General features: G+C 46.4%; 1 protein-coding gene across 1 annotated transcript in view; it reads right to left on the bottom strand.

Moving 5' to 3' along the window:
• LOC142661447 (uncharacterized) overlaps window positions 1-27,849 on the bottom strand; it is an 89,247-nt gene that overhangs the window by 50,178 nt on the left and 11,220 nt on the right. Inside the window, exon 3 of the mRNA XM_075838841.1 lies at window positions 24,165-24,437. Coding sequence (XP_075694956.1) covers window positions 24,165-24,437 — 273 coding nt within the window. The remainder of the gene's footprint in view (window positions 1-24,164; window positions 24,438-27,849) is intronic.

Here is a 27,849-nt window from a genome sequence, read left to right as displayed (position 1 = left end):
CCATGACAACAGAACCTACTCAGGAAAAAAGGAAAAACATGTTAGATAAGCACACAAATAAAACACAACACTCATATACGGATGTACGCAAAGACCCACCACGTAACAAACCAAGGGCGGGAGGGTGGGAGCTTGTCCTTACTGTGCTACTCCTCCCGCTGCTTCCGGCTCAATGCCGAAAACAGCGGGAAGCGCAGCAACGGCCCCCTGACTCCTCTCTGACCCCCCCCTCCAACTCCCTCCAACTCTCCCTCACCTGTTAACCCTTTCCCTACCAGGGAGGTCATGGAGGCTTCCCCTTCAGCCCTGCAGGCTCCGTCCAGCCCCTTCTTGACCTGCCTAAGTAGAGTCGTGTGTTAACGAACCTTCCCTTACCCCATCCTATCCCCCCACCCCCACCTTTAGGAAAGACACGTGACACCGAGGTTGGATGTGAAATGGCCACAGCAGCCGTTTATTAATTTTACAGTTTTATAAAAACAATTTCAATCCGAAACCTTCGGATAACTAGTTAGGAATCCACCAGAGAATTCCTTCTAATAATTCACATGACCCAACATGGGTCAGAAACGTAAATAACAATTTAACGTTAACATTAACCCGAGCAGAGGAAGTCCTTGAAGCCCTTTCAGATATTCCTTTTTTAAGAACACACCGAGTTAGCCATCTGCAAACCACTAATTACCTCCAGCCGTAAACCAGCTCGGAAGCACCGTTCACCTCTGCAGATGGCTCCAACCACTAGAAGTCCACTTCAAGGGGATAACACCCGATGAAGCCCTCAAGTGATATACCGACCACTAGAAGTCCACTTCAAAGGGATAACACCCGATGAAGCCTTCAAGTGATATACCTTCTACCAGAAGACCACTTCAAAGGGATAACACCCGATGAAGTCTTCAACCATGTACCTTTTTTGGGGGACGCATACCCCCGATGCGACCCCCCCACCATTTTGTACTGACTGGCCTCAAGGACTCCCCCCGCCACAGCGAAACAGGCCTTGACCACCTTAAGCCTGTGAGTTCCTCCACACCACCACCGCCCTTTCTATGCCTTCTGCTATCGCCAAGCTCCAAAGATCAATGCCAACCTCGGTCAGATGAACACCGTCACTCCTCCAGAAATTCCCCACTCCTGACTCCAAATCCCTGTGCCTCACGCAAATGCCCCCGCTTTTTGCCACAAAACGGGACACCGCCCGATTAACTTTAATGCGAGCCTTATTGACTCTCTCCACAGATCTAGCCAACCGCCAATGTTTTCTTGGGACTATGTCCGACCACACTATCACCAACTTGGGATAAGAAACCCACAAACACAACATATCGTGTTTGATATCCCGCACCAACTCACGAAAGGGGCGGACTCCTAAGTCATTCCCGCCCACGTGCAACACTAAGACCTCCGGAACCCTATCCAGCCGAGCATATGTCTGGAATTCCGCCAACACCCTGCTCCACGACATACCTCTAAATCCCAGCCAATGCACAACCGCATCCTGTCGCGAAATGCGCAACTGACGACCATCCGGGCGGACGTCTGCCCTCAAAGCCCCCCAGTGCACGTAAGAATGACCCATCAACCACACCAAACACGGAGGCGAATCTGAAACGGAAAAAACAATTAGGCACCACCATATAACATTTTTAAAGCGTTAACAACAAACCTCATAACATATGGGGGCGGACATAGGACTTAAACCTGTTGGACTCCCAACGACCAATACGCCTCACCCCCTCATCATCCAAACCCCAGCGCCCCGCTTCTGTTGCTGCGCCAATCCTGAAAGAATGAGATGAATATGAGCCTGCCGCAACACCAACCGCCGTCAAACATTTTTTAAAAACAGCTCCAAACTGAAACCTGGACAAAAACGACCCGTCCACATGACGCAACAAAGGCAAATCTGGAGACCCCCTTTTTGGCGTAAAACCCCGCATGCACTCTACTGGGCACATAACCGACCCCGGGAGGGCGAACAAAACTATCAGCTTACCCTTCCCTACTTGGTCAGTTTTTGACCGACGCAACCATACCTCCAGCCGATCTGCGAATAGGCTCACCTCCCCAGATCTCAGCCCCCCTGCCTGTTTGGTACTTGGCGACACCAGCTCACCTATTCTAAATGCCCCAAAGAACGCTAACGAAAAAGCTAACCGAAACAAATCCATTTCGTCTGAAGAACGACAGACCGATGCTAATGAACCGCCCAACGAGCTAAGCAAAGCAAACGACACAGGCCTTCTACTATCCGCCTCCACCCTACCTCGGCGCAACCCCTTCAAAGCCTGCGACACCAGAAATTCCTTCGGTACATCCTGAAAGCCCCGCAACTTAAACCCAAACGCCACCGCAGATATGAACCGGTTCACCTTTGCCACTGAAAACCCCGCCTCCCAGGCGTCCCCTAACCAGTACAAAAGTGCCACCAACCTGTCTCTATCCGTATTGACGTCACCCAACTCTCTTACCCACTCCTCCCACTGCCTCCAACAAGCAGCATAAGCACTCCACGTCGTGCGCGCCAAAGACCTTTGTAACAGTTGTTCTACGGGACCGATACCAGATCCCAAAGATGTTCCGGACAAGCCAAACCGAGACGTTCCGCTCCCGGTGCCAATTGCCGAAACCGGTCCCACTGCGAGCGAGAAAGAGCATCAGCGATACAATTCCGTACTCCCGGGACATGCACCGCCACCACCCACGCGTTCAACGACAAACACACCAACTCTAAATGTCGCAACAATTGAACTACCGGAGGAGAGGACGCCGTGATGTTATTAATGGCCAGCACCACCCCCATGTTATCGCAGTAAAAACGGACCTTCTTATCCCTGAGCCTGTCCCCCCAAATGGTAGCCGCCACCACGATGGGAAACAGCTCGAGCAGGGCCAGATTCCGCGTGAGTCCACTGGACACCCAACTAGCCGGCCATTGACCTGCGCACCACGGACCTCCCCCGTAAGCTCCAAAACCGCCCGCCCCAGCCGCATCCGTAAAAATATTCAAATCACTCGTATCCTGCGCTGGGGCCATCCATAGCGAGCGACCATTGTACTGGCCCAAGAAGTCATCCCAAACCTGAAGATCAGCTCGGTGCTCCTCCTTGAGCCGCACAAAATGGTGCGGCGCACGCACTCCCGCCGTTGCCGCCGCCAACCTCCTACCAAACACCCTCCCCATCGGCATAATCCGGCAGGCGAAATTCAACTTCCCCAGCAGCGACTGAAGCTCCCGCAGCGTCATTTTCTTCAGTCTACAAGCCCGCCGTACCTCCAGCCTCAAAGCACCCAACTTATCCGCAGGGAGACGACACTCCATTGCCACCGAGTCTATTTCAATTCCCAAAAAACAAATCGTCGCTACCGGGCCCTCCGTTTTTTCTGGCGCCAAAGGAATCCCAAAATCCCTCGCCACCTTCTGTAGTGCATGAAGCAAATTACCGCAAACCGGCGAACCCCCCGGGCCAACGCACAAAAAATCATCTAAGTAATGGATCAACGAGTCGACCCCGGATACTCCCCTCGTTACCCACTCCACGAAGCTACTAAACGCCTCGAAGTATGCACAAGAAAGGGAACACCCCATCGGAAGACACCGATCCACGTAAAAAGCCCCATTCCAAAAACAACCCAACAGCCGTTGGCTTTCTGGATGAACTGGCAACAACCTGAACGCCGCCTCGATGTCGGTTTTTGCTAGCAGCGCACCTGGACCCGCAGCCCGCACTAAACCCACCGCCTTATCGAATGAGGTATAGACTACGGAGCACAACTCGTGATCAATCCCGTCATTTACCGACGAACCCTTGGGATACGATAAATGTTGAATCAAACGAAATTTTCCGGGCTCGCGTTTAGGGACAATACCCAACGGGGACACAACTAAATCTTTTACAGGCGACTCAACAAACGGCCCTGACATGCGGCCCAACGAAACTTCTTTTAACAACTTTTCCGACACGACTTTTGCATGCAAGTAAGCCGATTTTAAATTCCTCCGCGTAACCGGAACCTCATAAGGAGGCGGAGGAATAACAAAACCAACACGAAACCCTTCGTAAAGCAACTTAGCCGCCGCCCTATCCGGATACTCATTTAGATAAGGGGCCATCTTTTCCACCCTCACCGGCGACACCCCCTTGACCAGCCGCGGAGGGCTGGTTCCCTGACCTCTTTTTCCGCAGACATTTTGCCGCCCCGTGTGATGCACCATTACACTCGGAACACACGTGCTTGAACTTGCACGTGGCCCCGAACTTACACTGGCCTTCATTAAATTGCCAGCAAAAACCCGCCTTTCCCGCGCCGCTTTGTCCAACCTGACTAGACTGGCCTCCCTGGCTGGCGCTCCCGGGAAAGGACTGCCTAACCGGAGCCGTAACCCGTAACCAGAGAGCAATACCCTTCTGGTCCCACCGAATCGCCGGCCGAACCGCTTTCCGCTGACGGAATTGCTCATCGTATCGCAGCCACGCCTGACCCCCATACGCCCTATGAGCCTCCCCAATGGCATCAAAATAACAAAACAACGCCGAACAATTTTCCGGCGCCTTTTCCCCTATCACACTAGCCAATATGGCGAACGCCTGCGACCAATTAACGAACGTCTGCGGGATAAGCCTATACCGCCGCCGTTCCTCCTCGTCCTTTTTACTCTCGTCGCGCTTGCTCTTATCCAAATTAAATTTAGCGAGCGGCAAGAGAGAAAAAGTCTCAACATATTCGTCCTTCCAGATCCGCTCGCGCACCTCCTGCTTTAAATGCGCCCCCAACGGACCTTCGAAACAAACGTACACCTCCCCCCGAGCACGGTCATCAATACGCACCCGATCGCCATCCTTTTGTGCCTCGGTCTGTACCGACACCGCGACCGCCTCCCTAACCGCCAGCACGGGCCGCGCCTGTACCAATCCCACGTCCCTGGGGCCCTCCCACACTACCGCCGGGGACACTTCCGTAACTACCGGCGCCGCCGCCCTATCTAGGCGCCCGACCAGCTCCCTCAAGCAACCCACTAAATCTGCCAGACCCGCGCCATCGCGCCCGCCCGCGCCACTACCGGCAACCGATGCGACGCTAGCAGCCCCCCCGCCGACACCCGACATAAAAATCGCTGGATATGACAATGATGGAGTTACACACTCACCGGGCCGCACAGGCGCTGTGTTCCCGTCAGCCGGACCATGCTGACCTCGACGATACACGTCCAGTTCACCTTCCTCCAGCTCATCTCTCGCAGACGACTGGCCATCCCACCGACATCTTCGGATCGGAGATGATGAAGCGCTGACCGATGGGCCGGCAACCTGCCGCCCGACCGATGGAACCCAGACTTCCGACCGGACCTGTTGCCTCGACGTCGCTGCAGATCTAGGCATCCGTCTCGATGATCCTGAAGAAGCCTGCCCCCTGGCCGGAACATCACCAGGCGGGGCGGCCGTACCTCGTCCTCCAAATCTTCCATCCGATGGTGGAGGGGTGACAGGGAGCCCGGCCTGCGACTCCCTGCTCACCGCCGGACCCCGTCGCAGCTTGGGATTCCTGCCAGGACGCAGGGCCTGGGAAGGGGCGGTCCCCCCAGCTGCCTGGCCTGCAGCGTCCGAGATCGGGCTCCCTCTGCGACGCCGTGTCCACGGGACTGCCTCAGGACTGAGGCGCTCTGGAGGTCGAGACCGCCGGGAGGGACGGGTCGACCCGGCCTGCGTCGCCGTCACCCCTGGCAACGCTCTCTGCCTGCTCCGGACAGGAGCAGTTGTTGCCGACTCCCCCCCCCGCCGCCATGCTAGGAAGGGGGCCGGGGAGGGGAGCCTGTCTCCTGCAACAGACCCCGAACGCCGGGCCTGACGTGGCAACACGGCGTCCAGGATCCTCGCTAATGCAGCCACGGTCTCCTCCAGCCATCCGGGACCGTGGTGCACAGCAGCAGCACGCAGCTGCTCTAACAAAACTGCCTCCGACATACAGTAAGAGCGCGTGCAACGGGGAGCTTGTCCTTACTGTGCTACTCCTCCCGCTGCTTCCGGCTCAATGCCGAAAACAGCGGGAAGCGCAGCAACGGCCCCCTGACTCCTCCCTGACCCCCCCCCTCCAACTCCCTCCAACTCTCCCTCACCTGTTAACCCTTTCCCTACCAGGGAGGTCATGGAGGCTTCCCCTTCAGCCCTGCAGGCTCCGTCCAGCCCCTTCTTGACCTGCCTAAGTAGAGTCGTGTGTTAACGAACCTTCCCTTACCCCATCCTATCCCCCCACCCCCACCTTTAGGAAAGACACGTGACACCGAGGTTGGATGTGAAATGGCCACAGCAGCCGTTTATTAATTTTACAGTTTTATAAAAACAATTTCAATCCGAAACCTTCGGATAACTAGTTAGGAATCCACCAGAGAATTCCTTCTAATAATTCACATGACCCAACATGGGTCAGAAACGTAAATAACAATTTAACGTTAACATTAACCCGAGCAGAGGAAGTCCTTGAAGCCCTTTCAGATATTCCTTTTTTAAGAACACACCGAGTTAGCCATCTGCAAACCACTAATTACCTCCAGCCGTAAACCAGCTCGGAAGCACCGTTCACCTCTGCAGATGGCTCCAACCACTAGAAGTCCACTTCAAGGGGATAACACCCGATGAAGCCCTCAAGTGATATACCGACCACTAGAAGTCCACTTCAAAGGGATAACATACCCCCGATGCGACCCCCCCACCATTTTGTACTGACTGGCCTCAAGGACTCCCCCCGCCAGCTGCCATGACAACAGAACCTACTCAGGAAAAAAGGAAAAACATGTTAGATAAGCACACAAATAAAACACAACACTCATATACGGACGTACGCAAAGACCCACCACGTAACAAACCAAGGGCGGGAGGGTGGGAGCTTGTCCTTACTGTGCTACTCCTCCCGCTGCTTCCGGCTCAATGCCGAAAACAGCGGGAAGCGCAGCAACGGCCCCCTGACTCCTCCCTGACCCCCCCCCTCCAACTCCCTCCAACTCTCCCTCACCTGTTAACCCTTTCCCTACCAGGGAGGTCATGGTGGCTTCCCCTTCAGCCCTGCAGGCTCCGTCCAGCCCCTTCTGGACTGGTAGACAAATGGGTGTTACCATGCCCCTTGTCAGGAGGATGTGTCCCTGCACAGTGTGATATTGTCAGCGATGGTTGGAGACTGTCAGTTTGTAGGGACACAGCCCTTTGACAAGGGGAATCGTAACACCCATTTGTTAATGCTTGCACAAAAAGGTAGTGTTACGGCTCGGCGGGGGAGAAGGGGGGCCCAAGTTTGGGTAACAGCCCAGGGCCCATAGTCTACTTAATACGCCACTGGTTGTCACAGGAAAGGCAAGGGATGATTATCTTTTTCCCTTTCATATATCGGTGAGTGCCAGCTGATCTAATTTTTAATCTATTACACTGTGTTGGTTCAATCAATCATAAAGATCAATTTTTATATGTTAGCCATGTTGCATCGTCTGTTTGTATTATTGCATCATGTCATAATTCATGTTCACTATCTGAATTTTGTTTCACTTGTCACTTTATATTTATAATATTTATGTATTTTTATATTTTTTATTAATTATGTACTAATTTGTAACACTGATTGTCTGGGCTTTGCCCCCTATATATACACGTGTATGTATTAACACACCTGACTTGAAAAAGCCTTCATAAGGTGAAACGTTGCAGTGGATGCTGGATGAATAAACCAGAGTTTCTTTGAGTGCTGCTTCTTTCTCTCTTTTTTTGTATACACGTTTGTGCAGGGAGAGGTCACTCCTTGTTTGAAAGCTGAGCACCAGCCTTAACAGGCAAGGAATCACAGTGCTGCTCCTACCCTTGATTTGTCTATATACATAGGTGTATAGAGGCCCATTTCCAGCAACCATCACTCCAGTGTTCTAATGGTACATTGTGTTTGCTAACTGTGTTAGAAGGTTAATGGATGATTAGAAAACACTTGAAAACCCTTGTGCAATTATGTTAGCACCGCTGTAAACAGTTTTGATATTTAAAGGAGCTATAAAACTGACCTTCCTTTGAGCTAGTTGAGAATCTGGAGCCTTACATTTGTGGGTTTGATTAAACTCTCAAAATGGCTAGAAAAAGAGAGCTTTCATGTGAAACTCGACAGTCTATTCTTGTTCTTAGAAATTAAGGCTATTCAATGCGAGAAATTGCCAAGAAACGGAAGATTTCCTACAACGGTGTGTACTACTCCCTTCAGAGGACAGCACAAACAGGCTCTAACCAGAGTAGAAAGAGAAGTGGGAGGCCCCACTGCACAACTCAGCAACAAGACAAGTACATTAGAGTCTCTAGTTTGAGAAATAGACGCCTCACAGGTCCTCAACTGGCAGCTTCATTAAATAGTACTCGCAAGATGCCAGTGTCAACGTCTACAGTGAAGAGGCGACTCCGGGATGCTGGCCTTCAGGGCAGAGTGGCAAAGAAAACGCCATATCTGAGACTGGCTAATAAAAGGAAAATATTAATATGGGCAAAAGCACATTGACATTGGACAGAGGAAGATTGGAAAAAAGTGTTATGGACAGACGAATCGAAGTTTGAGTTGTTTGGATCACACAGAAGAACATTTGTGAGACGCAGAACAACTTAAAAGATGCTGGAAGAGTGCCTTACGCCATCTGTCAAGCATGGTGGAGGTAATGTGATGGTCTGGGGTTGCTTTGGTGCTGGTAAAGTGGGAGATTTGTACAAGGTAAAAGGGATTTTGAATAAGGAAGGCTATCACTCAATTTTGCAACGCCATACCATACCCTGTGGACAGCGCTTGATTGGAGCCAATTTCATCCTACAACAGGACAATGACCCAAAGCACACCTCCAAATTATGCAAGAACTATTTAGGGAAGAAGCAGGCAGCTGGTATTCTATCTGTAATGGAGTGGCCAGCGCAGTCACTAGATCTCAACCCCATAGAGCTGTTGTGGGAGCAGCTTGACCGTATGGTACGCAAGAAGTACCCATCAAGCCAATCCAACTTGTGGGAGGGGCTTCTGGAAGCTTGGGGTGAAATTTCTCCCGATTACCTCAGCAAATTAACAGCTAGAATGGCAAAGGTCTGCAATGCTAGAATTGCTGCAAATGGAGCATTCTTTGACGAAAGCAAAGTTTGAAGGAGAAAATTATTATTTCAAATAAAAATCATTATTTCTAACCTTGTCAATGTCTTGACTATATTTTCTAGTCATTTTGCAACTTATTTGATAAATATAAGTGTGAGTTTTCATGGAAAACACAAAATTGTCTGGGTGACCCCAAACTTTTGAACGGTACTGTATACCTTCCACAAATTCTCTATGCAGGGGCGTAGGTAGGGGGGGGGGCAGGCGGGGCATGTGCCCCGGGCGCAACTTAGAGGGGGGCGCCAGCGCCACCTCCTCCTGCACTACAATTGTACCTGTGTCGCAAGGACACAGGTACAATTAGAAGCAATGAATGACCGGGCACGTTCCACTTTCCACGAGTGAAGCGACTGGTACCTTTTGTACCAGTGAAGCTTCCGTCGATGAAAGGCGCTGACTGACAGGGAAAGTAAACCTGACCAGCCAATCAGCGCCATTCATAGACGCTGCGTTCAACCCCAGGAGACCTGCACAGAAGAGGTCTCCATGGCTGCCGGACGGCGTGGGAGCGGGATTAAGGTGAGTTTGAATAGTTTTTTTTTTTAATTGTAATAAAAGTGTGTGGCTGTATCTACAGGGGGACTTTATCACGGGGGGGGGGCTTTATCTACAAGGGGGACTTTATCTACGGGGGGACTTTATCTACGGGGGGGACATTGTCTACACGGGGGGCTTTATCTACGGAGGGAGGACTTTGTCTACACGGGGGTGCTTTATCTGCAGAGGGGGGACTTTGTCTACACGGGGGGGGGGCTTTATCTACGGAGGGGGGACTTTGTCTACACGGGGGGCTTTATCTATGGGGGGGACTTTATCTACTGGGGGGTGTCTATCTACAGGGGGGCTATATACTGGGATGGGCTATCTATGGAGCACCATATACAGAGGTGGGCTATAGCTACAGTGGGGGCTATATAGTATAAACTGCAGAAAAGGGCTGTGACCGAGAGAAGTCATCATAGAGGTCTGGACCGGATGGAGAAAAAGAACTAGAATCTGAGACGTCACCGGTGAGTCACCTAGTGTAAATGTTCATGTGCAAATGTTCTGCCTCTAATCAGTACTGTAGTCACTGTATGATCTGCAGCGAGATGGTGGTATGATTGATAGGATTTATTTTTGTGAAACATCATCTCCCAGCATATCCTTACCATTGTTCGGGCCATGCTGGGAGCTGTAGTTTTACGCCGTACATACCTATACAGCAGGTGTTGCACTAAATTGAGCTGTATTTGTGCTGGTGCTGTATATATGTACTGAGCTTGGTTCTGGTGTTGTGTATAGAACCATATTGCTTGTAAAATGTACAAATGTTTTTATGCTCGCATTACATAAAAAGAAATGTGGAAAAGAAATGACACGTCGATTGGTAGAGAAAACAAACACGACGAGGGGGAAGGAGATGTCGGGAAAGAGGTTGGGGGGGGGGGGTCGCCAAACTGAATCTTTGCCCCGGGTGCTGGAGAACCTAGCTACGCCTCTGCTCTATGTCATTCAAACCTTGTTAATTGAGATACCTGTCACTAACCTTAACAAACGTAAAACTATCTTCCTCAAATTTCTGTGGAAGGACACAAAGCTGAGTAAAGCTTATAACACACTCGCCCAAAAGAGGACACAAGGAAGCTTTGCGCTCCCAGAGATCTATACATACTATTTATCCAATTATCTCTCTATATGTTTGCATTTAGCCCACCTAAAAACAACCTCTACTCACATAGATCTGGAGCTGCACTTATTGGGGCAACAAAGTTCTATTCATTTATGGCATAAATCCACACTATTGCACGCATCTCTTATCAAAAGTAAGCAACCCTAGAGGGCAAACCATTTCCTACCCCAGCTCACTGGAAACAGTTAACTAACACCCAACTGGCAACACTGCTTAATAATAACGAACACACTGATCTATCTTCTTTGTATAAAACCTTAGGCTTACCTAAACCCACGACTTTGCAAGTTATAAATTTTAACTATGCGTGTAAAACATTAATACCCAACCTTAAACTCAAGAGGAGAGATCCTATCTGGTTAGAAAGCTATCTGTTTCCCCTTTCTCCCACGGAAACTGGTCTCATCATTGGACTATTGGACTCATCAGTGGAAAAACCTAAGTTTCTATATTCTTGAGAGAAAGAGCTAAATATTTCATTCACTAAGGAAGAGGTGAACTACGTTTTATCTTGCTCAAACAGATTTTCCAAATGTATTGGCATACAGGAAAATTCATAAAAAATTTGCTGCTAGATGCTACCAAAATCTTGCATTTTTATTTCAGAGAGGAGTAATTGTTTCTGATAAATGTTGGAGATGTGAGCGAAACACCGGCTCCATCACTCACATATGGTGGTATTGCCCCATAAATACAATATTCTCTGCAAATCTATATCTGTCCCCTGAGTTAATCCTTCTCTGGATGCCATGCCATGATCTTGCCACACACCTCCTCACTGCAGCTAGTCTTCTTATCTCCCTAAAATAGAGCAGTGTGGAACCCCCTCTATTGCCTTATGGAAGTTCCAGCATTTGTGCAGGATGGAGACATTTTCTGGTTGTTAGAATAAAAATAGAGCCCCATTTCTCAAAATCTGGCAACCATGGCTGAATTACAATCGCAGCTAACTCACCTTCCCAGCTTTCCTACACCTCATTCTTATACTCCCATCTCTTCCTCGAGTGACTTCAATTTCTCATACATAGCACATATACTATAGTATATTCTTCAATAGACCTTTTATTTTCTATACACTACACCTACTACCTATTACTTTTTATTTGTTGCTGAGTTTATTTTATTTTTTTCCAAGTTCATCTTTTACCATCCGTTTTTCCCATTGAAGTCAATGGGCAGATGTTTGGAGGTGTTCAGCCCCCGTATTTTCAGCCATTTTTCAGGGCATTTTCAGCCCGAAAAACGTCTGAAAATAAGCCGTGTGAACATACCATTATGATTCTGCAACAATTGACTATTCTATGTGTGTTGTACAATATGCTGTTAAGATTAAATTAATACCTCATCTATATTAGAGACCTGCATTTCTTGAATCTGCATGCTCAATCTTTGTATGCTTTTGTATGTTTCGTTTTATAGTTAAGGACCCATTCACACGAACATGAATCTCGTCCGTGTGCTGTGCATGAAAATCACTCACAGAACACGGACCCATTGATTTCAATTGGGCCATGCACACATGCAGGAATTTTAGTCCGCATGTCCTATATTGGTGAGTTTTTTTGCACGTACGCGCCCATTAGAGTCAATGGGTGCATGAAAACCACGCACAGCACACGAATGCACATTGAAAAAAAAAATGTGCTTTGCGAGTGCGTGAAAAACGAATGCCACTCGCAAAGCACAGATGTAATAACGCAATGCACACGGACTAGATTTACATGCGTTTTTTACGCGTGTAAATCCGTCACGCTCGTGTGAATGTAGTCTAAGTGGGATTTGATTACAAAAAAACTAAGATGGCAGATTGTCTTTGTGTGTTCTCAAAATTTTATACAACTGATGATAATACCCTGGCTTATGGTTAAATCGATTTTAAAAATTCTGGAAACAATGGACATAAAAGACGATACATGAAAAAGGGCTTTATTTTTACATTGCGCTGGCACAGATGTATATGACATATACAGCACATTACCTGCTGCAGACATGGACACATACAGCAGTTCCATTGCCGCAGGTGTATGAAATCCAGCACCTAGTCATGCAGTCGCCTTTACAAACATTTGTGAAAGAATGAGTCCTCCTAAAGGTCTCACCGAATTAGAGTGTGGTACTGAAACAAGTCTGTTCATTAAATTTCTTTGCTCCTAGATATTTCACAATCAATTATGAGGGGTATTATTGTTAAGTAGAAGCGTTCAGAAACCACAACAAATCAGCCATGTAGTGTCAGACCCTGTAATCTTACAGAGCGGGTTCCCCGAGTGCTGCGGAGCATAGTGCATAAAAGTCGCCAAAGTTCTGCTGAGTCAATAACTGCAGAACTCCAAACCTCGTCTGGCATTAACATCTGCACAAAAACTGTGCACCGGGAGCTTTCCATGGCCGAGCAGCTGCATGCAAGCCTTACATCCCCAAACACAATGACAAGCGTTGGATGGAGTAGTGTAAAGCCGCCACCACTGGACTCTGGATGGGTAGAAACGTGTGCTGTGGAGTGATGAATCACGCTTCTCTATCTGACAATCTGATGGATGATTCTGGGTTTGGTGAATGCCAGGAGAACGTTACCTGCCTGACTACATTGTGCCAACTGTAAAGTCTGGTGGAGGAAGGGTAATGCTATGGGGTTGTTTTTCAGGGGCTGGCCTAGGTCCCTTAGTTCCAGTGAAGGGCATTCTTAGTGCTTCAGCATACCAAGACATTTTGGGCAATTGTATGCTTCTATTATTGTGGGAACATTTTGGGGAAGACCCTTTTCTGTTCCAGCATGACTGTGCCCTAATGCACAAAACAAGGTTCATAAAGGCATGGTTGGGTGAGTTTGGTGTGGAAGAACTTGACTGGCTGCACAGAGCCCTGACCTCAACCCCATCAGACACCTTCTGGATGAACTGGAACGGAGATTGCGAACCAGGCCCCCTGGTCTAATATCAGTGTCTGACCTCTTAAATGCTCTTCTAGATGAATGTGCAAAAAAATCCCATAGACACATTCCAAAATCTTGTAGGAATACTTCCCAGAAGAGTGGAAGCTGTTTCAGCTGCAAAGGAGGAACCAACTCCATATTAATGACTATGGATGTATAATAGGATGCTATAAAAGCTCCTCTAGTTGTAGTGTGTAGGTGTACCAATACTTTTGTCCATATAATGTATCTTGCACATCATCCACTATAAGGCGCAAAACAGTTCAGGAAGATTACTCCCAGCTGGACCTTCTTCAAATGGTCCATGCCATAGAAATAGCAGATCATCATGCTAGAATAGAAAAGTCTGATGACTTACATGTGCATAACGTCAAATATAAAGCTACAGCAAACAACAAAACGCAGAGACAAAGAAAATATTACAGATGTGGGAAGGATTTTCCTCCCACAAATAAATGTCCAGCTTTAGGGCAAATATTCAGCAAATGTGGGGAAAGAGAACCGTTTTGAAGCTGTGTGCAAATCGGCACTTACTAAGTCCCCTTCAAATCCAGCAAAACAAGCTAAGGTAAGACTTTTGCTTCAGGCCACAGGGGATATACCTGCCACAACTGATGATATGTTTTCATTACCTCTACCAGCAAATCAGCACAGGGTCCAAGTGTTACAATCGCTATATTCAGTGCTGACATTTCATTTACAATTGACACTGGAGCTTCAGTGAATATCATAGACACTAATACATATGAAAAGATGCAGCCTGCCCTGGAAACTGTTCACATAAAAACTTTTCAGTAAGGGTCTCAGAGCCCACTGCTTGGTCTAATTCAGATCATTCACATGATCACTGATCCTGCTTATAGGATGTACGAATTACGGTTGATGAATTTTCTTCTTTGTTTAGTGGAATTGGGAAACTGAAGGATTTTAGAGTACATCTGTGTGGAAGAAAACATTTTTCCAGTTGCACAAGCTCTAGATTCCAACTACGTCTCACAGCATCTGTGTATATATTACAAAAAGTTGGCCATTGAAGTGACAAAAAAGATCTTTCCTGATTTAAAGCACACCCCAGCAGCCACTATCCTGAATCTCTGCAGTCACTTCAACAAAAGTCACCTCTTACTCTACGAGGCTATATGAGGCCGTAATTTGTCATATCTATGTACTGCAATTGGCTATGATCTTGGCCCTGAAAGGACCTTTTCAAAGTGGACCAAGCACATCGCCTAGGGCTGAACAGAGAGGGCCTGTTAAGCATTAGGTATTTTGTTTCTAATTCTTTATCGGTTTATAATAGGAGGACCACAATGCTTCTTATAAAAATGGAGATTTATTTAATTGCAATAATTGTGATTATTGTAGTAAAAGATACAGGAATAATAGTTGAAGCAATTTACAGGAAAATATATATAGTCTTACGTATACAGCTGTCAATATCTGTCTCTGTTGGAGGTCATGTTGAAGGTACATGACCCCTTCCTTTGATCTCTGTATGTCTGTAGCATAGCTGGTGAGGGGGGCATGGAGGGTGGTGGCCCTGGGCCCACTAAGGTGGTGGGGCCCACCACAAACGCCCGAGCCATGACCACCTGCTGCTTGTCTGAGGGGGCGGCGGCGCAACTGAAACCAGCCTATACAATTACATTCATAAGCGCTGAATGGACGGGCACGTTCCGTGCCCAACCATTCAGCGCCTAACAGTGACGCTGATTGGCAGGGCAAAATGGCTTGCCCCACCAATCAGCACCTTTCAACTACGCTAGCGGCGCAAGGTCCCAGCAGACCTGCTCATAGGAGAACAGGTCTGCATTAACACAGGACAGCACGGGAACTGGATCAAGGTATGTAAAGTTTGTTTGTTTTTTCACTTACAAGTGTGAGAGGCATTATCTACAGTAAAGGCTATATGTAGGACACTATCTATGCAGGGATGATGGCTGGACTACCAATTATCCATATATATCCACCATCATCCCTGTATTTACCAGCCTACATTCCTGTATATAAATCCCATCATCCCTGTATAGACCAGCCAGGCTGGTATTTTTTAGGGATGATGGCTGGTATATACAGGGATGATGGCTGGTATATATAGAGATGGGGTTGTATACAGGGTTGATGGGGATTACATACAGGGATGATGGCTTGTATATATAGAGATGGGGTTGCATGTAGGGATGATGGGGGTTATACACATGGATAATGGCTGGTCCAGACATGATCACTGTATATAACCTCCATCATCACTGTATATAACCTCCATCATCCCTGTATATAACCCCCATCATCCTTGTATGTGCCAGCCATCATCCTTCTTTATAACCCCCATCATGCCTGTAAATACCAGCCTGGCTAGTATATACAGGGATGATGGGGTTTATATACAGGAATGATGGCTGGAATATACAGGGATTATGGTTGTTATATACAAGGGTGATGGGTGTTATATACAGGGATGATGGGTAGTCCAGCCATCATCCCCTTATATAACCCCCAACAGCCCTGTATATACCAGCCATCATCCTGTTTATATGATGGCTGGTATATACAGGGATGATGGCTGGTATATATAGGGATGATGGGGGTTATAAACAGGGATGATGGCTGGTATATACAGAGATGATTGGGGTTATATACAGGGATGATGGGCGGTATATATAGGGATGATGGCTAGTATATTCAGGGGTGATGGCGATTATATACAGAGATGATGGGGGTTATAAACAGGGATGATGGCTGGTATATACAGGGATGATGGCTGGTATATACAGGGATTATGGGGGTTATATACAGGGATATTGGCTGGTATATCATTAGAATGTGCCTGTTCAATTGTAAACATCCGTTAGGGGGGACCCACTCAGATATGTCTTGCCCCACCCTGTGCTAAACCCCTTGCTACGCCTCTGCTGTATGTCCATCTGTCAGCCTGAGTGTGTGCTTTGGGTCTGTGTGTCATCCCCCCCATGTATATTTCCTATCATATATACCTAAAGATACAGGCGTGTCTTATAGATTTAGGTTCTTTTCGGAACTGCATATATAGAAGACGTAACTTCATGTGCTACCCACTGAGGGTGCCGAAATAGCTACTTTATTAGCTATCAAATCAAATACCATTTATATTGATATTGTAATTTGTCATATTTAACATTTCTCCCTCTTGAGGGCGAGATACATACCTCAAAATATATAGGTTTATCATCAGGCAATAGTCGAAAAACAATAGTTATCAGATCTTTATTCTACTTTTGTTTTTCATGAATATGTTATTAAGTCCATTGATCAAATTAAATTCAATGTCCATATATAAATTGCAACCTATTTATGATGTTAATTAATGTTATAGTAAACTGATTGAATACACATACAAAGTAGATTTATAACTAAACCTAATCTAATATGATGACATCTTCTCCTTGTCATCTATTTCCGTCAGGGTTGCCAACCGTCCGTAAATTTACGGACAGTCCGCAAAAATAGGTGTTTTTTTCTGCTGTCCGTAGCATCCGGCAGAAAAAAAAAACGTCCAGGCTTTTTCCTTATTTTACTGGAACTTTACACTGCACATGCGCGAAAATGTACACGCACAGTGCAAAGGAAGAGTGGCCGCGGCCAGGCATATTTTCAGATTCCGCTCGACTTCTGCAGAATCTAAAATTATGCAGGCCGGCCGCAGGCAAGTGAGGTTGGTGCTGGGAGTGGACCAAGCCAGTCATCTGACCTGTCACCTGACCTCACGTCAGTGACATAAGGTCAGGTGAATCACGTCAGGTGAATGGACGGGTCCACTCCTGGACCATCACCGACCCCAGTCAGAAGTGGAACACCGCGGCTGCATGACCTGACCTCCTCTGCTCCTCCTAATGGTAAATCATGTCAGGCAGAGAGGAGAGCCGTAGGCTACCTCTAACGCTCTCCGCTCTGTTTGCAGTGTGGTATTTTTTTCAAGGTGGGGGGCTGTGTGGTGCTATTTTCAAGGAGGGCAGTGGTGCTATTGTCAAGGGGGGGGGGCTGTGTGATGCTCTTTACATGGGGGGGGCTGTGTGGCGCTCTTTACAAGGTGGGGCTGTGTGGCGCTCTTTACAAGGGGGAGCTGTGTGGCGCTATTTACAAGGGGAGGCAGTGTGGCGCTATTTACAAAGGGGGGGCAGTGTGGCGCAATTTACAAGGGGGGCTGTGTGGCGCTATTTACAAGGGGGGCAGTGTGGAGCTATTTACAAGGGGGCAGTGTGGTGCTATTTACAAGGGGGGCAGTGTGGAGCTATTTACAAGGGGGGCTGTGTGGGGCTATTTCAAGGGGAGATGTGTAGCGCCATTGACAAGGGGGGCAGTGTGGCGCCTTTGACAAGGGGGGCAGTGTTGCGCAATTGACAAGGGGGGCTGTCTGGCGCTATTTACAAGGGGGCAGTGTGGCGCTATTTACAAGGGGGGCAGTGTGGCGCTATTTACACAGGGGCAGTGTGGCGCTATTTACAAGGGGGGCAGTGTGGCACTATTTACAAGGGGGGCAGTGTGGCGCTATTTACAAGGGGGGCAGTGTGGCGCTATTTACAAGGGGGCAGTGTGGCGCTATTTACAAGGGGGCAGTGTGGTGCTATTTACAAGGGGGGCAGTGTGGCGCTATTTACAAGGGGGGCAGTGTGGCGCTATTTACAAGGGGGCAGTGTGGAGCTATTTACAAGGGGGGCAGTGTGGCCCTATTTACAAGGGGGCTGTGTGGCGCTCCCTACAGGGGGCTGTGCGGCACTCCCTACAGGGGGCTGTGCTGCACTCCCTACAGGGGGCTGTGTGGCGCTATCTACAAGGGGGCTGTGTGGCGCTATCTACAAGGGGGCTGTGAGGCCCTATCTACAAGGGGGCTGTGTGGCGCTATCTACAAGGAGGCTGTGTGGCGTTATCTACAAGGGGGCTGTGTGGCGCTACCCACAAGGGGGATGTGTGGCGCTACCCACAAGGGGCTGTGTGGCGCTACCTACATGAGGGCTGTCTGGCGCTACCTACAAGGGGCTATGTGGTGCTACCCACAAGGGGCTGTGTGGCGCTACCTACAAGGGGCTGTGTGGCGCTACCTACAGGGGGAATCTGTGAGTGGGGGGCTGATGGTCATTTTACTGTAAGTGGGGGGTTGATGGTCATTTTACTGTGAGTGGGGGGCTGATGGTCTTCAAGTGGTTTCCACCTCTGACCTCCAATTGCAATTAATAGGAGGCAGAAAATACCTGTGGCGCCCGTTTGGAGCTTTTTTTTTCCTGCGTCTTTTGCATTCGCTTCAACAGCTTAAGAAAAAAACACAAAAAAAAAGGTCACACAACACTGTCAGTTGCTGAAGGAATTTTGAGGCAGATTTTTTTTGCCTTACAAAAAATGTATGTGAACATACCCTACGAGTTTAGTGCTTGTTCTTAGCCATTTTCTGTCTTTCTCAAAACTATTTTTGGTAGGGGGGCCCTGAGGAAATTTTGTTTTTCCAGTGCTGCCTCGAGTCCGAAAAGATTGGGGAAATCTGTACTAGGCTACAGTGTCCCGTCATGGCGCAGCTCAGTTCGTCATGGGAATGGGGCCTAGGTGAGTAAAATTTTTGTTTTTGTTTGGGGGCACTGTCTACAAGGGGGAGGTGCGGGGACTGTATGGCACGATCTACAAGGGGGAGTTGGGGGACTGTATGGCACTGTCTACAAGGGGGAGGTGGGGGACTGTATGGCAATGTCTACAAGGGGGAGGTGGGGGACTGTATGGCAATGTCTAAAAGGGGGAGGTGGGGGGCTGTATGGCAATGTCTACAAGGGGGAGGTGGGGGCTGTATGGCACGATCTACAAAAAGGAGGTGGGGAATTATGGCACTGTCTACAGGCAGGCTGTATGGAAAAATCTACAGGGGGCACTATACTGTGTGGGGGCCACTAAGCGGACATTATACTGTGTAGGGGTACTACCGATGGCATAATACTGTGGTCACAATTAGAGGACAAAATACTGTGTCCTTGAAGGGGTTGTAATATATTATATTATTAATATACTGTAGGGGGGCACTAAAGGGGCATTATAATTTTTTTTATGGGCCTTTTTTTTTTAATCATGGGGTGGGGCGCCGAAAGATCATTTCGCACAGGGCGCCATCTATCCTAGGGCCGGCCCTGAATGCGACTATTTAAAAATGAAAACAATAGCTTGGTCATTAGGGCCTAAAATAGGCTGGTCACTAAGGGGTTAAGTGATCCTGGTTGGTTTATGTATCGCCCACTTTAGATATGGGTGGATAGGCCTATTTATCATATTTCTAAATTGATTGGTTATTGGCTCAAGCTGACATGGCTGAGACCTGTGATTTAAATTATTTAATTATGTATGGTAACATGTTATTAAACAACTCGGACAGATTTTTTCAAAGTATAGTGTTACGTGATTTTATTTAAAGAGGCTCTGTCACCAAATTCTAAGTGCCCTATCTCTTATATAATGTGCTGCACAGCGTGATCTCGCGAGATCACGCTACTGCTGTCATTCATAGCGTGAGCTCACAAGATCAAGCTGTGCAGCGATTAAGTCCCACACAAACTTTACCGAAGTGTCGGGATTGTGAATAGACATCGCATCCTGGCTGGAGGTGATGTCTATTCACTGTCAGGACACTTCAGTAAAGTTAATGTGGGTGTATGTGACAGAACAGCATGATCTCGCTAGATCATGCTGTGCTAAGTATGAATGGATAGAAGTGTATGACGCTGATTGGTCAGCGTCATACACTTCTCTTTACAAGGCCCACTTGGTCAAAAGTTGAAAAAAAATAGGAAAATAAGAAACAGTGCTGTTATCTACATTACAGCACCGATCAGATTATGTAGGAGATAGGGCACTTATAATGTGGTGACAGCGCCTCTAAGATATTGATTTTATACATATTTATGGTGCATATATTCCCATGATTTGTTTAATATTATACAATCCCACGATTTCCTATGTATTTAATATGTAGTTATTATTGTTACATAAACCATATGAGAAAGTTTACTGTACTTAACCCCTTCCCGACATCCACCGTATATATACGGCGCATGTCAAGTGGATGAGTATGGAGCGGGTTCACGGGCTGATCCCGCTCCATAGAATGAGCTTGATCGCGATCTCGCTAGTTTAAGTCATTAAATGCCGCGGTCAATAGCGGCCACGGCATTTAAATGACTAAAAACAGAGGGACAACCCCCTGTAACGTTACAATGGCCCCCCCGTGACGCGATCGTGGGGTGCCATTAGTTGGCATGGCATCCTGGGGACCTGATAAAGGCCCCCATGGTCCGCCATCTTTGGTCTGCCTCCGACAGGGCTTCATAGGAGACTGTCAGAATCACGATATACTGCAATGCATTAGTATTAGGCCTTATTCACACGAACGTGTTATACGTCCATGCTACGCGCGTCGCACGGACCTATGTTAGTGAATGGGGCCGTTCAGACAATCAGTGAATTTAACGCAGCGTATGTGCGCTGCGTGAAACTCACGACATGTCCTACTTGCCCGTGTTTCGCGCAGCATGCACCCATTGAAGTCAATGGGTGCGTGCAAATTGCGCTCGGCACACGAAAGTACTTCCGTGTGCCACGCGTGATTCAAGCAACAGTAGTAAAAACAATGAATGAAAACAGAAAAGCACCTCGTTCTTTTCTGTTTGTAAACATAAGAACAGAGTGTCATAATGATGCCGGCTGCGTGAAAATCACGCAGCCACGCACCATATGCTGATGCCACATGGACCCCTTGCGCGCGCAAAACGCAGCATTTTTTGCGTGCGCAAAATGGACACGTCCATATGAATAAGGCCTTACAGTATATCGTGCAAGCGATCCAGCGATCGCTGGTTCAAGTCCTCTAGGGAGACAAGTTAAAAAAGTAAAAAACAATAAAATAAAGTATTTTAATAAATAAAAAAATAAAAAATGTAAAAGTTAAAAAAATAACATTTTCCCATTACAATATATCATTATTTAGTCAGCATTGTGAACTCTGTAAAAATGTAAAATGTCCCAATTTCAGTTTTGTGGTCACTTCATCTCCCACAAAAAATGAAATAAAAACTGATCAAAAAGTCCCATGTACCCAAAAATGGTACCAATAGAAACTATAGCTCTCCCTGCAAAAAATAAACCCTCATACCGCTAAATTTATGGAAAAATCAAAAAGTTATGGCTGACAGAATATGGTGAAAAAAACGTACATTTTATTTTTAACAATCAGTTTTTTATTTTGTAAAAGTAGTAAAACATAAAAAAAAGATATATAAATTTGGTATCGCTGTAATCGTATTGACCTGCAGAATAAAGTTGACTGCCGTTTTTACAGCACGGGGAACGCCTTAAAACAAAACCACCTAAAAGAGGAATTTTTATAGTTTCCCACTACATTATATGGTACAAAAAACGAGGTCTCATACGATAATATTGATGGAAAAATAAAAAAGTTACAGCTTTTGGAATGTGGGGAGAAAAAACAAAAGTGATAAACCGAAAAATGGCTGCGGTGGGAAGGAATAATGTAATTGTTTACTTGTTATTTTTATTTGAAGGCTAAAGAAATATTATTCATTTACAGATTTTATAGAATAACGAAATCTTCTATATTCCGAAACACTAATAACCTTCTACTGAGCAATACTTATTTATCAGCCACCTGCGCCTTCCTTTTATCCTCATAATTGTCAAAAATATTTTAATTATCTTTATATGTGTGAACATATATTGCTTTACACAGACCATTGTCACTGGAGCTCAAAGATCTTTTGACACAACAGCCGACAGAGGGGGATGAGTATTCTATTCTAAGGCTATGTTCACACGGAGTATTTTGGGGGAGGAATATCTGCCTCAAAATTCCGTTTGGAACTTTGAGGCAGATATTCCTCTCCCTGCACGCCGATTTTCGCGGCAATTATCGCGCCGTTTTTCGCCCGCGGCCATTGAGCGCCGCAGGCATAAAACAGCGAGAAATACGCTTTCTCAAGCCTCCCATTGAAGTCAATGGGAGGTCAGAGGCGGAAGCGCCCGAAGATAGGGCATGTCGCTTCTTTTTCCCGCGAGGCAGTTTTACTGCTCGCGGGAAAAAGACGCCGACGCCTCCCATTGAAATCAATGGGAGGCGTTCTCGGGCCGTTTTTGCCGAGTTTTGCGACGCGGTTTCCGCGTCAAAAAACTCGGCAAAATACCCCGTGTGAACATAGCCTAAGACTTCTGCTTTATGACCTAATGACCTTGTGTTCAGCTGAATACAAAGGCTGACATGACAAAACCCAATAACACTTGCAATCCATTTCACTAAATATATAGACTAAGATAAGCTTGGAATTCTGTATGTCTACCATATGTGGAGTTTTGGGATATTACCATATATAGAATGTTTATGATTGCAAGTATGAGGTTACCACCTACTCTCATTTTCCTATAAATAAAGATGGATCGCCCCCTGGGGGCAGAGATCGTTTGAACACTGAAGCTGCGTGTCATGGTCTTTCCGGCCGGCCTCTCTCAGATCCACCATTGAGAGAGCATTCAGTAATTTGGAGCTCATAGACAAATGCAGATAATGTCCAACGTTAACGGACATACTAAATTCTGCAGCGACATAATATAAATGTCATTCAGATAATAAATTATTAGTTTATATTTTCTTGTAACCATAAAATTCCCTTTCCTTTTCTGTATCTAGTCTCTGCATTCACAATAGATTTATATTATAAATAATAACTCAGACTTTTCCATACTTATAACATTGATGAATACCTATACAAGTATAGACCATTGGCTTACGCTAAACAATAATACGTCCACACGAATCATAAAGCAAATATCAATACCTATACCAGACTGTGAAGACTACTAGTATATCCAGAAAATGAAACACATAGCACAAATCATGTACCATGACAATATAAAATAAACTTTATTGAAGTATACATAACACATTGGCCATCAAAATATAAAAACAGTATAGCACACAATTAAAAAGGAGAGTATGGAGGAGCTGCGTGAATAATCCAATATATATGCTACCACAATATAAACATCCTGTGATGTGGTAAAAAGTGCAGAGATCTATAAAAAAGGTAGTTATATAAATCAATATTTAAACAAAAACAGAAGCAAATAGATATATTATGCACCTGACAGAAGAGCACACAATTGTGCATACATATGAGAGTACACGGCTAGAGCTACAAGTTGCGCCCAAAACAATGACCATGCTTTATAAATTAAGGATATTGCACAAACCCATGGATTGCATAATGGATCGCACGCAGGATCACTCCACACTGACCGCCCCCGACGCGCGTTTGGCCGTCAGCTTTCTACTTATAGCATTGTATAATGATTGCTACATACAGAGTCACATGTATATTAATGACATTTACTTACCTATCACTCTCAATGTGAGGATATCACTGTGTTCACTCCACCATCCACCATTATTTTCTACAGTGCAGTAATAATCAGTAGAATTAAGTTTCTCTACATTTGTTACAGTAAAGTTTTGTTCATTCACATTTGTGCCTCCGGTTTGATACCATTCAGTGTTTCTTCTTTGTAAACGAAATGTTCCCTGATTATATGCGGATGAACACCGGATTGTTACGTTTTCCCCCTTCCTCACTACTTTGTTGGGAAAGGCCTGAATTTCTGGTTTATATCCTGCCCAAATAAAAAAAAAAGGTCACTGTACAGAAGTAGAATTTATGTGTATTTTTTCATGAAATGTATTGCTTAACCTATTTTGGCCCTTCAGGGCAGAGCATTTTTTATTTTTTTTGCGACGCTGCATTCTGAAAACCATAACTTTTATTTTCTGGTCATTGTAGTCGCATGGGTCATTATGACTATGGCTATACCAAAAAAGGTTAGGACTACTGTTACTTTTACTACTTTTAAAAGCATAATCTTGTTTTTTGTGGGACCATTTATAGTTTTCAATAGTATCCTTTTTAGTGCTGGTCTGGGGTCTAAAGTAATATAGCAGTCTGGTCTGTGTCTGTATTTATTTAGTGGTCTGGTTGGGGGTCTGTATTAATCTAGGGGTCTGGTCAGGGGTCTGTATTAATTTAGGAGTCTGGTGGAGGGTTTGTCTTAGGGTTGATTCAGACGACCGTGGCGTTTTTGCGCAGGCAAAACACGCAGCGTTTTGCCTGCGCAAAAACCACTTACCTGCTCCGTGAGGCAGCATCATATGATGCGCGGCTGCGTGCTTTTCGCGCAGCCGCCATCATTATGACACGCCATTCAGATGTTTGTAAACAGAAAAGCACGTGGTGCTTTTCTGTTTACATTCATCCTTTTGACAGCTGTTGCGCGAAACAGGCAGTTCGCACGGAAGTGCTTCCGTGCGACCTGCGTGGTTTTCACGCACCCATTGACTTCAATGGGTGCGTGATGCGCGAAATACTCGGAGATATTGAACGTGCCGCGCTTTTTACGCAGCGGACAAACGCTGCGCAAAAAGCACGGACTGTCTGTACTGGCCCATAGACTTCTATTGGTCCATGCGTGCCGCGTGAAAACCACGCGACCTGCACGGACGCAATTCACGGCCGTCTGAATCAGCCCTTAGTGTAGGAGTCCGGTTGGAGGTCTGTGTTTATTTACAGGTCTGGTCTGGGTTCTGTCTTAATTTAGGGTTTCTGGTCAGGGGTTTGAATTATTGTGGGGGTCTGAGGTCTGTATTTATTTAGCAGTCTGGTCGGAGGTCTGATTATAATGTGCCCCAGCATTATGCATCACTTGCCCTAAAATGAGAGTTCTGATTGGCTGATGTAATTCGTCTTTTGGGGCAAAACTAGATTTTTCACTTTTCTCTGTACCTCACAAACAGCGCTCTTTCAGTGCGAATCTGGAAAGCGGAAAACTATTTGCTCACCCTCTGCCTCCCTCCCCGTCACCCTCTCACAGCAGTGTGAAAAACAGCTTAGGTAATTTTTTCAAAGTTAGAACAAGAAAAATAGCACCACCTTAGTCTGATCGCCACTTGGGATATAGAGGGATTTTTTTCCTTTTTAGGGCAGACTGGTTAATACATTATGCATATATATATATATATATATATATATATATATATATATATATATATATATTTTTTTAACCTTCCTCTGGATCATTAGGTGAAACGGAGTTCTATAATTTACCCACATCCCGTCTCTTTCTCCCAACCCTTGATTGAACTTGTGAGACATTTTCTTTTTTCAGCTGTAGCATCTAGCTATATAGCTTATACATACACCTAATGTACATATAAAAATGCATTATTCAGTGTTTTCATAATAAATTTCCCCTTCAGTGGGCTCCCCTCCGCCAGTGCTGCCTATTGGCACAGGCCAATGCAGAGGCAAACTTATCACACCCTGCTCAAAGATGTTTGGCGTGGGTGCACACAAAACAGTCAATAAATCTTTACCGTAAACTGGTAAAGCCTCATGATATTAATGGGATCCTTTAATGTTTTAGGACAGATGGTTTAGAAATACTACTACTATCTTTGGTGTAAATGATGGAATCAAAGAGTTCAAATTATATTGCCAAACTGTGCCCAAATAGCACCACCTAACAAATTTAAATTTACATGTAGATCCTGCATTTTACACAAAAATATTATCTAAAAGTTAGTGGGGTATTTTTAACTTGAGAATAATAAGACTTTTTAATATACTGGTATATGTTATTTAGTTTTTTCATTCTCTGCCTCGTATGGGGTTGCCAATACCTCTTTCAATAGAAACATATTTTAGCACAATTAGTTATTTCCACTGTGCTTAATATCTGTGTCGACAAAGTGTGGAATGAGTTTTACACGTTTTCCGTTCAGTGCTGACTTCAGTTTCCACCAAATCACTAAATACACCCAGTAATATACATTTTGAGTGAGAGACAAGGGTATATGTAGGGCAATGGAGGCACCAGCACTACCTGTCCTGGGTGGTTAGACTTGTAGTGGTGTCAAGCAGAATATTAAAGGGGCCAAATTTTAATCTTTGCTATGGGGAACCCATTCCTCTATATAAACCACTGGTGAGCAGGTTGTGGTTATTTTTTGTTTTGGCAGGAATTACTCTTTCATGGTGTAAGAATGTGGAATGACTTCAATCCTTAAAGGTTCCCTAGTTTTATTCTATTATATTACACCAAAAGTGCTGTGCCTAAAACGGGCACTTCCTTTAATGCTGCCTTACGTGCTCACTTCCCAGAAGTGCAGTACAGAAGGAAGATATGAGTCTGTGTGACAAATGTATATTGTATGCTATGTGTTACGTCCATGGCCGGGGATCGCCGTTCTAACTCACCCCCTGACGATCCCGGCCATGGACACCTCTCTGCTCGGCGTCCTCCTCCCTCTGGCAGGCGCCGGCACTGTCTTCCGGGTCCTCGCGCCGTTCCCCGCAGGGCGCGCGCGCCCACGCGTGCACGGCCTTAAAGGGCCAGTACGCGTCTAGCTGCCAGTAATCAGTTATTAGCCCAAATGGCTGCTGGACTATAAAAATGAGCTCTGCCCACTGGTTCCTTGCCTGAGTGTTGTTGTATACCCTAGTCTGTCTTGCTAAAGGTCTCCCAGTGTTTTCCAGTTCCCAGTGTTGCCCGTTCCTGCTGCCTGTACCCTGTATCCCGTACTATCGTTACCTGCTGTAAAAGCCAAGTCGTGTCTTCCGCCGCATCCGCGGCGTCACCTGCTGTGAAAGCCAAGTCGTGCCTTCCCGCTGAATCCGCGGCGTCACCTGCTGTGAAAGCCAAGTCGTGATCCTGCCACTGTCTACTATTGCGTCAGGTACCCGTTTTGAACTATAGACATTGTTTTGTACCTAGTTGGCCAGCTGCTACCCCGCTACGCGGTACGGCCCAGTGGGTCCACACCCCGCGCCGTGACAGTACACTCAGGCCATGGACCCTGCTGGCCAAGTCAAGAGTCTGTCATCCTCCCAAGCCATGCAGGCAGACCTGCAGGATCTGCAAGCGCGACAGGATCAACTCATTGTGGCAGTAGACTCCATGGCGCAGCATCTTGGTGCACTAGTTTCTTCCGTCATCGCTCCTAGTGAAACTCCTCCGACCAACCCTCCAGCTA

Source organism: Rhinoderma darwinii, chromosome 10, assembly GCF_050947455.1.
Source record: "Rhinoderma darwinii isolate aRhiDar2 chromosome 10, aRhiDar2.hap1, whole genome shotgun sequence".
In the NCBI taxonomy this organism is placed as follows: domain Eukaryota; kingdom Metazoa; phylum Chordata; class Amphibia; order Anura; family Rhinodermatidae; genus Rhinoderma; species Rhinoderma darwinii.
This window is presented reverse-complemented; position numbering and strand designations above follow the sequence as displayed.